Below are 12,229 nucleotides of genomic sequence, written 5' to 3' on the forward strand. Positions count from 1 at the left end.
CTGAGAAAGCATTTGACAAAATTCAACACCCCTTCATGATAAAAGTCCTGGAAAGAATAGGAATTCAAGGCCCATACCTAAACATAGTAAAAGCCATATACAGCAAACCAGTTGCTAACATTAAACTAAATGGAGAGAAACTTGAAGCAATCCCACTAAAATCAGGGACTAGATAAGGCTGCCCACTCTCTCCCTACTTATTCAATATAGTTCTTGAAGTTCTAGCCAGAGCAATCAGACAACAAAAGGAGGTCAAGGGGATACAGATCGGAAAAGAAGAAGTCAAAATATCACTATTTGCAGATGATACGATAGTATATTTAAGTGATCCCAAAAGTTCCACCAGAGAACTACTAAAGCTGATAAACAACTTCAGCAAAGTGGCTGGGTATAAAATTAACTCAAATAAATCAGTAGCCTTCCTCTACACAAAAGAGAAACAAGCCAAGAAAGAAATTGGGGAAACGACACCCTTCATAATGGACCCAAATAATATAAAGTACCTCGGTGTGACTTTAACCAAGCAAGTAAAAGATTTGTACAATAAGAACTTCAAGACACTGAAGAAAGAAATTGAAGAAGACCTCAGAAGATGGAAAGATCTCCCATGCTCATGGATTGGCAGGATTAATATAGTAAAAATGGCCATTTTACCAAAAGCAATCTACAGATTCAATGCAATCCCCATCAAAATACCAATCCAATTCTTCAAAGAGTTAGACAGAACAATTTGCAAATTCATCTGGAATAACAAAAAACCCAGGACAGCTAAAACTATCCTCAACAATAAAAGGACTTCAGGGGGAATCACTATCCCTGAACTCAAGCAGTATTACAGAGCAATAGTGATAAAAACTGCATGGTATTGGTACAGAGACAGACAGATAGACCAATGGAATAGAATTGAAGACCCAGAAATGAACCCACACACCTATGGTCACTTGATTTTTGACAAAGGAGCCAAAACCATCCAATGGAAAAAAGATAGCATTTTCAGCAAATGGTGCTGGTTCAACTAGAGGTCAACATGTAGAAGAATGCAGATCGATCCATGCTTATCACCCTGTACAAAGCTTAAGTCCAAGTGGATCAAGGACCTCCACATCAAACCAGACACACTCAAACTAATAAAAGAAAAACGAGGGAAGCATCTGGAACACATGGGCACTGGAAAAAATTTCCTGAACAAAACACCAATGGCTTATGCTCTAAGATCAAGAATCGACAAATGGGATCTCATAAAACTGCAAAGCTTCTGTAAGGCAAAGGACACTGTGGTTAGGACAAAACGGCAACCAACAGATTGGGAAAAGATCTTTACCAATCCTACAACAGATAGAGGCCTTATATCCAAAATATACAAAGAAGTTAGACTGCAGGGAGACAAATAACCCTATTAAAAAATGGGGTTCAGAGCTAAACAAACAATTCACAGCTGAGGAATGCCGAATGGCTGAGAAACACCTAAAGAAATGTTCAACATCTTTAGTCATAAGGGAAATGCAAATCAAAACAACCCTGAGATTTCACCTCACACCAGTGAGAATGGCTAAGATCAAAAACTCAGGTGACAGCAAATGCTGGCGAGGATGTGGAGAAAGAGGAACACTCCTCCATTGTTGGTGGGGTTGCAGACTAGTACAACCATTCTGGAAATCAGTGTGGAGGTTCCTCAGAAAATTGGACATTGAACTGCCTGAGGATCCAGCTATACCTCTCTTGGGCATATACCCAAAAGATGCCCCCACATATAAAAAAGACACGTGCTCCATTATGTTCATAGCAGCCTTATTTATAGTAGCCAGAAGCTGGAAAGAACCCAGATGCCCTTCAACAGAGGAATGGGTACAGAAAATGTGGTACATCTACACAATGGAATATTACTCAGCTATCAAAAACAATGACTTTATGAAATTCGTAGGCAAATGGTTGGAACTGGAAAATATCATCCTGAGTGAGCTAACCCCATCACAGAATGACATACATGGTATGCACTCATTGATAAGTGGCTATTAGCCCAAATGCTTGAATTACCCTAGACGCCTAGAACAAATGAAACTCAAGATGGATGATCAAAATGTGAATGCTTCACTCCTTCTTTAAAAGGGGAACAAGAATACCCTCGGCAGGGAAGAGAGAGGCAAAGATTAAAACAGAGACTGAAGGAACACCCATTCAGAGCCTGCCCCACATGTGGCCCATACATATACAGCCACCCAATTAGACAAGATGGATGAAGCAAAGAAGTGCAGACTGACAGGAGCCGGATGTAGATCGCTCCTGAGAGACACAGCCAGAATACAGCAAATACAGAGGCAAATGCCAGCAGCAAACCACTGAACTGAGAATATGACCCCCGTTGAAGGAATCAGAGAAAGAACTGGAAGAGCTTGAAGGGGCTTGAGACCCCATATGTACAACAATGCCAAGCAACCAGAGCTTCCAGGGACTAAGCCACTACCTAAAGACTATACATGGGCTGACCCTGGACTCTGACCTCATAGGTAGCAATGAACATCCTAGTAAGAGCACCAGTGGAAGGGGAAACCCTGGGTCCTGCTAAGACTGAACCCCCAGTGAACTAGACTGTTGGGAGGAGGGCGGCAATGGGGGGAGGGTGGGGAGGGGAACACCCATAAGGAAGGGGAGGAAGGAGGGGGATGTTTGCCCGGAAACCGGGAAAGGGAATAACACTCGAACTATATATAAGAAATACTCAAGTTAATAATAAAAAAAAAAAAGATTAAAAAAAAAAAAAAGGACACAGCTTATGGTGTTCCTTGTAACTTTGGTGGCCAGAGATGCATCGATCAAATCACCATAAGACACTTTCAATATTCTATCTGAACATAGCAAACTAGAATTTGAATTGCAAATCTTGGCCAGGCTGACTCTGGCTCTTCACTGTATAGGCACCGGTGATTGTCCAGTTCTCTCTTCCCATAAGTCATTTTGCTGTCCTTGAAAAGAGAATGAAGAGGAACACCGAAACTGGGAAGCCCTCCAGGCTCTTTCAGAGAGAATATTCTACAGAGCTTGAAGGATGGGATCTGGTCCAATGCTGTAAGCTTTCTCCAAGTCCGCATTCCAAAAACTGGACAGGGAGATAGAAATCAAGAGGGGAAGTTACCTCAGGTGGGCTTCTCTTCAGAGTGTAGCGATGGCTTTGCCTGAACTAATTGCCTCTCTTTTCTGCTAACAAGGCAATTTAGTCACGAGAATCTGGCTGGGCTGGGTTGCTAAGATGAAGGGAAAAGGCTCTGCTTTTATGCAGCCATAGTCTCTTGTTCTTGCGTGCAGTAAATGTCATTGTAGAAGGACCAGCCCTTCCAGCCCTTCAAAGTCTTTGCTATTACATGGAGTGCAGAACTCTGAAAACCCTCTCAGATATTAGCAGAAAGAGCAGTGGGGGGTGAATGAATGGAATGGAACAGGGGAAAAAAAGAGAACACAACCTTATTTTATTGTAGGAATCTTTTCTACCTGGTTTGCTGGAAGAGCTACTGGATGTTCATTTATCTTTTTTTCTTTTTTCTTTTTTTGCATTTTTATTAGATATATTTCTTTACTTACATTTCAAATATTATTCCCTTTCCCGGTTTCCTGTTCATAAGCCCAGATCCCCTCCCCTCCCCCATACTGTTCTTCCCCCCATCCACCCCCCTTACTGCCTCCCACCCCCGAGATTCCCCTGCACTGGGGGTCCAACCTTGGCAGGACCAAGGGCTTACCCTTTCACTGGTGCCCCAACAAGGTTATTCTCTGCTACATATGCAATTGGAGCCCTGGGTCAGTCCATGTATAGTCTTTCAGTAGTCATTTAGTCCCTGGAAGCTCTGGTTGGTTGGCATTGTTGTTCGTATGGGGTTGCAAACTCTTCAACTCTTTCAATCCTTCCTCTAATTCCTCCAAAGGGGGTCCTATTCTCAGTTCAGTGGTTTGCTGCTAGCACTGACCTCTGTATTGGACATGCTCTGGCTGTGTCTCTCAGGAGAGATCTATATCCAACCCCTTTCAGCATGTACTTTTTAGCTTCATCCATCTTATCTAGTTTGGTGGTTGTATATATGTGGGCCACATGTGGGGCAGGCTCTGAATGGCTGTTCCTTCAGTCGATGCTCTAAACTTTGCTTCCATATCCCCTCCTATCATTTCTTTAATGTTGTCTCGTTTGTCTCTATGATGAGACAGCAGGTAAATGATGAGCAAAAGCCACGGAAATGGTAATTGACAATTGAAGAGTTAAGTGGTGGTGGTGGTAGTGTGTCTGTGTCTGTGTCTGTGTCTGTGTCTGTGTCTGTGTCTGTGTCTGTGTCTGTGTATTTCTTTCTGTTTCCCTTAAGTGCCCTTGGAACAAGAGATAGTTGAGGCCAATTTTTACTGTATATAAAGCATTTCATAGACTGTCTGGATACTTTTAAATTTCATCATACATTTAGAAGTTTGGATAACTCACAGAGGAATCCAGGGCTTTTAGCTCTTAGAAATTAAATATTTAGAAGGAGCAGCCATGGGCAAAAGGAAAGCGATAGAGAGCTTAAACAAATGGAAAAAATGATGAAGATGTGGGTTTCACTATAAATATATACTACGTCATCACTCTCTGCATGTTTATCAGTGCATACATGTATGTGCATTTATAAATGGCCACATGCCAAAATATATAAGCTTAAATAATTTCAAGCAAAATGATACATATATCTCAATTGCATAGATATAATGAGCAAGGGCTTAAAAAATCATCATAATGATTTTTAAAATAGCTTTGGGATTTCTCCATTTTGCTCACTGAAACATTTTCATTAATTAAAGGCAGCCATCAGACTAGGATACAAAGAAGAAAGACCCGTGCATTTATTTTATAGATGGACTACTGACACAATTGAGACTGTTAAAATCATGTTACAGAAATGCGAACAGGGAGGATTTTAAAATTGGATTTAAATATATCTACAAGCGAAATGTTCCTTTGATGAAAATGAGAGATCCTTGCAGGTCAAGCTGACTCAACCTTCCAAATACCCAACTTGCAACTAGCAAGAGAATCATTTATTGTTGGACAGCAAGATACAGATTTGAAATCCTCAATATCTTTCATTGCTACTGCACAGGTGTCTTTGTCTTTGTCTTAAGGACACACATGAGGAGAAAAATCATCAAATTTTTGGTACTTAGGAGATGAGACCAATACAATTACTGAAGAACTGAGTATTTATAATAGCCTCTTCAACAAAGACTGAGAATGGGCTAGTTAATAAAATGTGACAATCTAGGATATTTTTGGTCTGGCTTTTTTATTCTTATAGAATTTCACACATAATGTGTTTGGATTGTATCTTCCCACTGTTTATCCTCTCTTATCCCCTTCTACCTCCCCCAAAAGCTCTTCTTCCCTCCTATTTTTATGTATTCTCCCCACCCCCATCTCTGGGCATATGTGTGTTTGTGTGTACTCCACTGCATTTATTTAGGATTATCTGTCTACATGAGCACAGAGTGGGAGGGTATTGCCTTCAGTGAGGGCAACTTAAAAGTGGTCACACTACTAAGCAATACGACTTCCCTCCCTCATCCACCACTAACTTATCCTCATGGAGGAATGGCCTGACCTATTCAAAACATAATAGTGAGGGGCCCAGTCTTATGCAAGTCCACCACTGCTGGGCTTCATGAATAAAACACCTCCCATTTAGAAGATAGTGCTTCACAGCACTTCTGCCTAGCCTCTGGCTCTGATATTCATTCTGTCCCCCTTTCTGAAATATTCTGTAAGCCCTGAAGCAAGTATTACAGATGTCACTTTTAGAGCGACTTGCTCTCGGCACACTAACCAGTTATGGGATTTCGCATTATCCATCTGCAGTTTGCAGATGAAGCTTCCCTGACCAAAGCTGGGAGGAGAACTAAACTATGGGGCAAACATAAATATTTAGAAGGCAGTTTAACATCAATTCAATTTATCAAAACAATAATAGATTCCCTCTAGGGCATGGGCTTTAACCAGGTCTAAACTACCCCATGTAAATTTTCCTTGTGGAGTAGGCTTAAAATGTAGACAAAAAGCAGTTGGTAGCCCCATAATAAGGACACCACTATTGCACAAATGGACACAGCATGCCTACCATGTTGATATTGTCATTTACAGGGTGTATAGCTGCTGATGACCGTCCTCCCCAAGCAGCCTGCCCAGATCCTTCTAACATTATGAAATCTATCCAGCCTTGAGGTTGCTTCCAGCTCAATTACAAGTGTGTAGTGTCTTCCACAACCGTATTTTATCCTCTGGATCTGGTGGATACAGAAGCCTGAACAATCTCAGATTTTAATCAAAGAGGGTTTGGTTGGCAAATGTAAAATATTCTAAAACAAGTAAAGTCATAGAAATAAATGCTTGTAATTGCTCTTGAGCTAGAAACTTACATAATGTAAGTGATTCACAAATTAGTTCTCGGAAAGGGATGGTAAGTAGATCAAGAAGCTTTGTTCTGGGTGATGAACAGATGGATATGCTCTTGCACTAAGAGCTATTAGGAAATTATAAGGTAAAAGAACAAATCTTCAGCTCTGGCTTTGGGCAGAGCACTGGCCTTCATGATGGATAGAGATAGGAAAGAGGCAGACCCCAAAATGAGTCACACAGGGACAAAGCATCCCCAGCTGGGAAGACTCATTGGATCACCATGATCTGGGCACAGGACCAGATACATTACATAGACCAGGGCCCCTTCCTGACAAGACTTCCAAAACTAGACTGCTATTCTCTAAGGCTGACACAGACAGCCAAGAGGGTCTGCCAAGGGCTTCTCTTCTCTGGCCTCTTCCTCATTACTTCTCACTTTTTATCATAATTTAGGAGCCATTGGGAATTGCTTTTTTCCCTCTGTTTAGACCAAGATATACACAGCTCATTACCTCAGCTGCCCTCAGCAAACCCCTTTCAGGACCCCTCAGAAGCTGAAAGCCTTGCTGTTGTTGCTGCTGCTGTTGTTGATGATGATGACAATAATAGTGATGGTGGTGGTGGTAGTGGTGGTAGTGGTGGTGGTGGTGGTGGTGTTCTTTTCTGCTTTCACAAAGTCCTCCATCTTTCTTACTCCTAGTTGTCTGTACCACAATCTTCTTGGTTGTGAGACAAGAGCCAGATAAAAAATAAGTATTGGCTCTTATTAAAGGGCTGTCTCGGATATCACTTCTTCAAAGGGCTACTGACAAACTGGTCAACATTTCAGCAGCCCAGGGTCCAGCCTCAAGTCTTGGATAGCAAGGTAGAATTTTTGACATAATTGCTCATTCTCAATTAAATGTCAATCAATTGCAAGTGCCCCCTTCCTGGCTAGGGATATAGTCTGTGGAATACCACTCCCAATCCTCTAGTACTTATCCATTTACACATGTAAGTGAAAGTGCTCTAAAAATGAAGGAAGGTGAGCATTTCTGCAGCGTGGGCCACTACAACAGAATACTGCAGGACCTCAGGATCAAGCTGCTTACACAGCAGAGCTATGGTCCTCACAGTAAGCCTGTGTGTGTGGTGGTAGTGATGCCAGGGACCTGGTGAGTGTCTTCTTCCTGGGTCTTCACATAGAAGACAAAAGAGGGAGAAAGCGATCTCAGTGTCCTTCCTTACAGGTATAATAATCTAATCATGAATGCTCTAAGCTCAGAGTCTAATTACCTCCCAAAGGCCCCATCTCCTAGTAATATCCCAACTGAGTAAAAGGTTTCGAATATGAATGAGACTCACAGGAGCCCTACCACTTACCAATGATTTGTTGACAATGAACATTTCTGGGATGAGGGGTTTGGGGTGGGAGAATGCATAATATCTGTTTGTAAAACAAACTCAAAGTGACACACATGACCCTAAACTGTATGGAACACTAAACATATTGAAACCAGGAAATAAGACAAAGAGTTTTGTAAGGGGAACAAGGCTAATAAGGGTGGGAGAAGTGATAGGACCAGGATATACAGTTTACATGGGTGAAATTGTGAAGGAATAAATTTACTAACTAAAAAAAAAACCTATATGAATGGAGACACTGATTCAATAGCATATGAGTGAACTAGCTCTCCCTGCCCTTGATGATACAGACTTTGAACACAAATTCAGTTAAGCACACAGCCCCAGAAATGCTGCTTTCAACCAGCGACCAAGAGGCAGCAATATGGAAGTGATGTATAACAGAACCTACAAGACGTGACTACGAAACTTCAAAAATATGACATAGAAGATTCTAAGGAGAGTTTCATCTAAATCATTTATATGTTCATATCTGTAGGAGAGAGAAAAGTCTGCCAAGTTCTAGCAGCAATGTCAGTTAGGAGTCCCAGATGATTAACTCATGTTGGCAGAACTGAGAATAATAATTTTGTGGCTTCACCCATCCAATGAATGTTTATTGAAAAACCAATTTCATAGTAGATAAAATTCCCTACCTCCATGAAGTGAAGGTTAAGAGGTAGAACACAAGGACCATGAAAGTAAGTTTTAATTTGTTAGAGGCTGACACACATTAAATAAAGTGCAGAATAAGTGCTAATGGTGAGCCCCTCGTTGCTGACACAAAAGCACTCAGCTATAGGTGCTCATTGCACGTGTGTCTGTAGTCACATGTGGACATTGTCTAAGACCAGCTGGATAAAGCTGACCTCAGCTAAGGTGATGGGGCAATTGTGCTTGACTGACATTTGTCTCAATCTCATGTATGCTGGTCTCACCTTCAGGGCCTTAGAGAAGATTAGGAAGACATAGCCAAGGCCTCTTGACCCCTTAGCCTACACCCAGAACCTTGTTGCTTTCCCTGTAGTCAAGTGTCCAGTGAACATGAATATAGGTTACCTTCAGCACCACTAGGACAGAATATGTTATATAATCAACTGAAGGACAGATGTAGTTGGGCTTATACTTGCATACCATAGTTGTTTGGCTCTAGGACGTGCACAGGGTGTCCCGGCATCAGAAGCATGTGAGGAAGGCTCTGCTCTCACCTCCTAGAATGCATGAACCAGAGAAAGCAGAAAAGTCACTGAGCACTGAGTGCTAGGTGGAACCTTGAAATGCATGTCCCTAGTGATTGGTTTTCTCCAACTAAGCCTACCCGCTAAAGTCCCCTACAAACTTCTAAAAGAGTGACACCAGCTGGGAACAGCTTCACCAATAATGACGATATTATTGATGCTAGAAGCAAAAGACCAGGCAGATGATACTACCCACTGAGGGAAGACCTGAAGCATCACAAAAGATGACCTAGGGTCAAGATGCATCTACCTTGGTGTGGATGCAACTTTAAAGAGTGATTCTGAATTGACCAATTTTATCTAATTAATCCAATATCTCAAGGGTGATATCTCAAGTCCTATGGTAAAAAGCAAACTTCTTAGTAAGTGATGTAGCCATAATGTGATAATCAAATTGAAAAATTATAAATGTTGCATGTGCCCATTTTAACAGAGTAGCTTCCCAAAGTATCAAGATTATTCTATAAACTTCACATTATAGTACTGAAAGCTAACATAGGTAATTTCTTCTATCATTTCTATTATTCTTAGAGAATATGCTCCCAAAATATCTGTGTGTTAACACATCATCACCAAGGTGGTATAATTGGGAGGTGGTGGAATTTTTAGTAGGTAGAGCCTTATGGAGCACAGTTAAGTAATTCTCCATGTACCCTTTCAAGAATTAGGTGTTCTCTCTCTCTCTCTCTCTCTCTCTCTCTCTCTCTCTCTCTCTCTCTGTGTGTGTGTGTGTGTCTCTCTCTCTGTCTCTCTCTCTGTCTCTCTCTCTCTGTCTCTCTCTCTCTCCCCCCTCCGTCCCTCCCTCCCCCCTCCTTCCCGCCCTCCCCCTCTCTTTCTCTCTCTCTCCTTGGTTGTGAATATATTAGCTTCTTTTCCTGTTGCTATGTTAAGATACCCAAACAAAAGCAAATTTCGCTGGATGGTGGCGCATGCCTTTAATACCAGCACTTGAGAGGCAGAGGCAAACTGATCTTTAAGTCTGAGACCAGCCTGGTCTACAGAACTATCTCCAGGATAGCCATGGCTACATAGAAAAACCCTGTCTCAAACAAACAAACAAACTAACCAACAAACAAGCAAGCAACTTTAGGGAGAGTTTCTTTTGCTTACAGACATGGGCACAGACCATCATGGTGGAGAAATCTGGGTAACAGAAGCAAGAGGCAGTTGGTCACATTACACCTGCCATCATGAAACAGAAAATGGTTATTGCTGGATCTTGCTTAAGTTTTCCTTGTATGCAGTACAAGATCTGAGACAGAGAATGGTGTCTATATGTTCAGGGTAGGTGTTCTCCTCTCAATTAAATCAAGATAACGCCCAACAAATATGCCCACATATTTTTAAAATATAAAAGAGTTCATAAAATTAAAAAAGACATTTCTATTTTTATTGTGGCAGAATGTTGACCAGAGAAAGTTGAGCAAGAAATTAAAGGCCAATAGTTCTTAGCCCTAAGGAAAGCAAAGCAACTTCAACAGAAACAAAAGCAATTAAAAGTTCACCAAAATATCATCTCTTACTTAATGAGAAAACTCTCTGAAAGGCTGAAACCATCCTGACAAATTAAAGAAATGTCCCATTCAGATACATCTCTTATGGAGTTACAAAATATGCAGTACCCAAGGAGCACAATTTGATAATATGATCAAATCACACACACACACACACACACACACACACACACACACACACACACACACGGCATAAAAGAAAACATGATGGAAAGAGTATGCTGTGTTTAAACTAAGACTGAAGGGGACATTATACACACCTGTTTGGGTCTTTTAAAATATAGAGAACAAAAATTCACTTTCAAAAACATTTAACTAAGAGTGCAAGAGGAAATGGGTAGAGAGGCTCTGACCACCTGTTTAGGTTGCCCTTGACTGTGGCTGTACTTGATTCTGATGGAAACTTAAACCGTTGGTGCAATGTAATCATATAACTTTTAAAACTACACTTGAAGAATTTCCACCAAAATGTTTTTAAATCCAAGAGTTCTACTCCAATAGTATAGCGTTGAATTGTTCCCTGAAGCTGGCGCTACATAGCAGGAACTTGAGAATGTGTGAAGTCGCAGTACCTGAGGACTGTTTTCACAACGCCAGGTGTTTTAGCACGCAGCAGAGAGGCTGAGTCTGATCGAGCCTGGAAGTGGAAATCAGTTACCAGCCAAACAAGGCAAAAATCAAGGTATTTAGAAGCACAAAATGCCATCAGTTAACATCATGTTCAGAAATAAAAATATTTACTCCTTCAATGACCCTGATTTCCTTTACACAATCAAGGACAAATATATCTTATACAAATGTCACTTAATTCATTTTCCTACTCAGCTGTCAATCTAGTTTTGACACAGCATTGACTTATTTCCCTGGCTGGTACTTCTCACTTCTACCTTAGAGTGATGATTGCAGTAACAGAACACTATGACCAATGGCAGCACTTAATAATCAACGGAGCTGGCTTACATTTTCAGAGGTTTAATCTATGACATGCTGGGAAGCATGCCAGCACACAGACAGACATGGTACTGGAGAAGGAGCCAAGAGTTATACTTCTGGATCATCAGGAAGCAAGAAGAAAGAATTACTCAGAGCCTGGCTTGAGCATTTGACACCTCAAAGCCCACCCCCCAGTGACAAACTTCCTCCAAGAAGGCCACACCTTATAGGATATATATATATATATGTGTGTGTGTGTGTGTGTGTGTGTGTGTGTGTGTGTACGTATGTATGTATGTACGTATGATGTATGTATGTATGTATGTATGTATGTATGTATGCATCTACCTCCCATTTTCCCTACAAGAGAAGCCACAATAAAACGGGGCATTTTTTTCTTGTTTACTATTTTCATCGAGTTCCTGGCACTAATATCTAGCCATGTGGTTGATGGCAAATAAGCATCTTTTAATTAAATGAAAATATGAAGTTTATCTGTTTCATATAGCCAAAACCTTTCCCAGAGAAGTATTATGTTCATAGTACACTGTGTCAAGTCTATAACTCCAGTGCTCAAGACAAATAATATCCGGTAAGACTTTTGATGATAGTGAGTCTAGGGTGGTGATGCCTGGATGGTGGCTGACAGTGGCTAAAGTAGCATTCTATGAAGTCTTTTGTTCTATCCCCTTATAGCTCCTAGTTATCCATCTGTATAGACAAGTAGTCCAGTCACATTACTCAACATAAAGTGTGCATAC

The 12,229-nt window shown here is 41.1% G+C and overlaps 1 protein-coding gene across 7 annotated transcripts in view; it reads left to right on the forward strand.

Moving 5' to 3' along the window:
- Nucleotides 1-2,974: 2,974 nt before the first annotated feature.
- Nucleotides 2,975-12,229, forward strand: part of Oprm1 (opioid receptor, mu 1) — a 253,352-nt gene continuing 244,097 nt past the window's right edge. For 4 of the 7 annotated variants that reach the window (NM_001304740.1, NM_001304738.1, NM_001304736.1 and 1 more), the window contains exon 1: nucleotides 2,975-3,063. Coding sequence is in view for 2 of the 7 variants with exons in the window: in NM_001304736.1 (NP_001291665.1) it covers nucleotides 3,044-3,063 (20 nt within the window). In the remaining 5 variants the exon portion in view is untranslated. Of the gene's footprint in view, nucleotides 3,136-12,229 lie in introns of all 7 variants that reach the window. The other 3 variants (NM_001304737.1, NM_001304735.1, NM_001304733.1) reach the window with 1 other exon arrangement.

The sequence above is a fragment of the Rattus norvegicus genome, chromosome 1, assembly GCF_036323735.1.
Source record: "Rattus norvegicus strain BN/NHsdMcwi chromosome 1, GRCr8, whole genome shotgun sequence".
In the NCBI taxonomy this organism is placed as follows: domain Eukaryota; kingdom Metazoa; phylum Chordata; class Mammalia; order Rodentia; family Muridae; genus Rattus; species Rattus norvegicus.